Here is a 1548-nt window from a genome sequence, read left to right as displayed (position 1 = left end):
GCAGTTCTGTAGGGGGTGCATGAATCAGATCACCGTGCACCTGACACTGATGACATGTTCGGACAAAACTGAAGCAATCCTTTTCTACAGTCATCCAGCAATAACCTGCTCGAAGGATTTTTTTTTGCCAGGATGTATCCATTCATGTGGGGTCCACACACCCCTGCGTGCACTTCATGCATGATTCTTCCTGCCTCTTCGTCATCCACACATCTTAGCAAGTTGAGATCTGGAGTCCTTTTATATAAGACCTCGCCGCTCAGGAAGAAACCACCGGCAAGCCTTCTAATGGTTCTCTTTTGATCTCCATTACCTTGCTTGGGATATTCTTTCATTTTCAGAAATCTCTTGATGTCATGATACCATGGTTGAACATTTGGTTCCACCTCAACCGTATTGCAGTAACCATGTCTTTCTCAGATTTGGATTTCCAATGGGTCAATGTGGAGATTGCCTGGATACGGCAACATCGAGGCCAAAGTAGCAAGTGCATCGGCCAACTCATTGTGAAAACGAGGAATGTACCTGAACTCGACTGACTTGAACCGTTTACTAAGATCCTCCACATGTTGCCTGTATGGAATAAGCTTGATACCCCAGGTTTCCCATTCACCCTGAGCTTGTCGGATAATCAAGTCTGAATCTCCCAGGATCAGTAGTTCTTCAACATCTTGGTCGATTGCCATATTCATACCTATAATGTAGGCTTCATACTCGGAAGTGTTGTTTGTGCAGAAAAACCGAAGTCGGGCTGTGGCTGGATAGTGTTGACCAGTGGGTGAGATCAAAATTTCCCCAATCCCGATATCTTTTGCGTTCACAGCTCCATCGAAGAACATTATCCAAGCATTGGTGTCTTCTGATATTACATTAACTGAATTCACCTCCTCATCTGGGAAGTAAGTATTCAAGGGCTGATATTCGTCGTCAACAGGGTTTTCAGCTAGGTGATCCGCTAGAGCCTGGGCTTTCAATGCCGTGCGGATGACATAGACTATGTCAAATTCAGTGAGCAAGATCTTCCATTTTGCTAACCTCCCTGTGGGCATCGACTTCTGGAATATGTACTTTAAAGGATCCAGCCTGGTGATGAGGTAAGTGGTGTAGGCCAACAGGTAATGCCTAAGCTTTTGAGCGACCCAAGTTAAGGCGCAGCAAGTCCTTTCCAACAAGGTATATTTAGCTTCATAGCTTGTGAACGTTTTACACAAATAGTAGATTGCCTGCTCTTTCTTCCCGGTCACATCATGTTGCCCGAGGTTACAACCGAAAGAATTCTCCAAGACTGTCAAATACAAAAACAAAGGTTTTCCAGGTTCGGGTGGGGCTAAGATCGGTAGATTCGACAGATATTCTTTGATTTTGTCAAAGGCCTCTTGAAACTCATCTATCCATTTAATTGCTGCATCTTTCTTCAACAGCTTGAAGATGGGCTCACATGTGGAAGTCAAATGAGCAATGAATCGGCTGATGTAATTCAACCTTCCCAGCAGGCTCATAAACTCTTTCTTGGTTTTCGGAGGAGGCAAATCCCGAATAGACTTTATT

At 44.3% G+C, this 1548-nt stretch overlaps 1 protein-coding gene across 1 annotated transcript; it reads right to left on the bottom strand.

Moving 5' to 3' along the window:
• Positions 1-416: 416 nt before the first annotated feature.
• On the bottom strand, positions 417-1049 carry LOC138871244 (uncharacterized). Its single transcript, XM_070149117.1, has one exon. It carries the CDS (start codon positions 1047-1049, stop codon positions 417-419), a length of 633 nt encoding a protein of 210 aa, XP_070005218.1.
• Between the last annotated feature and the right edge of the window lie 499 nt (positions 1050-1548).

This window comes from Nicotiana sylvestris, chromosome 6, assembly GCF_000393655.2.
Source record: "Nicotiana sylvestris chromosome 6, ASM39365v2, whole genome shotgun sequence".
NCBI classification, from domain to species: Eukaryota; Viridiplantae; Streptophyta; class Magnoliopsida; order Solanales; family Solanaceae; genus Nicotiana; species Nicotiana sylvestris.
Note: the sequence above shows the minus strand (reverse complement) of the source record. Positions and strands in the feature narration are given on the sequence as shown.

Bases quoted from the DNA above. Each gene is read 5' to 3' on its own strand.
- LOC138871244 (XM_070149117.1), bottom strand. From the start codon at position 1,049: ATGCCCACAGGGAGGTTAGCAAAATGGAAGATCTTGCTCACTGAATTT.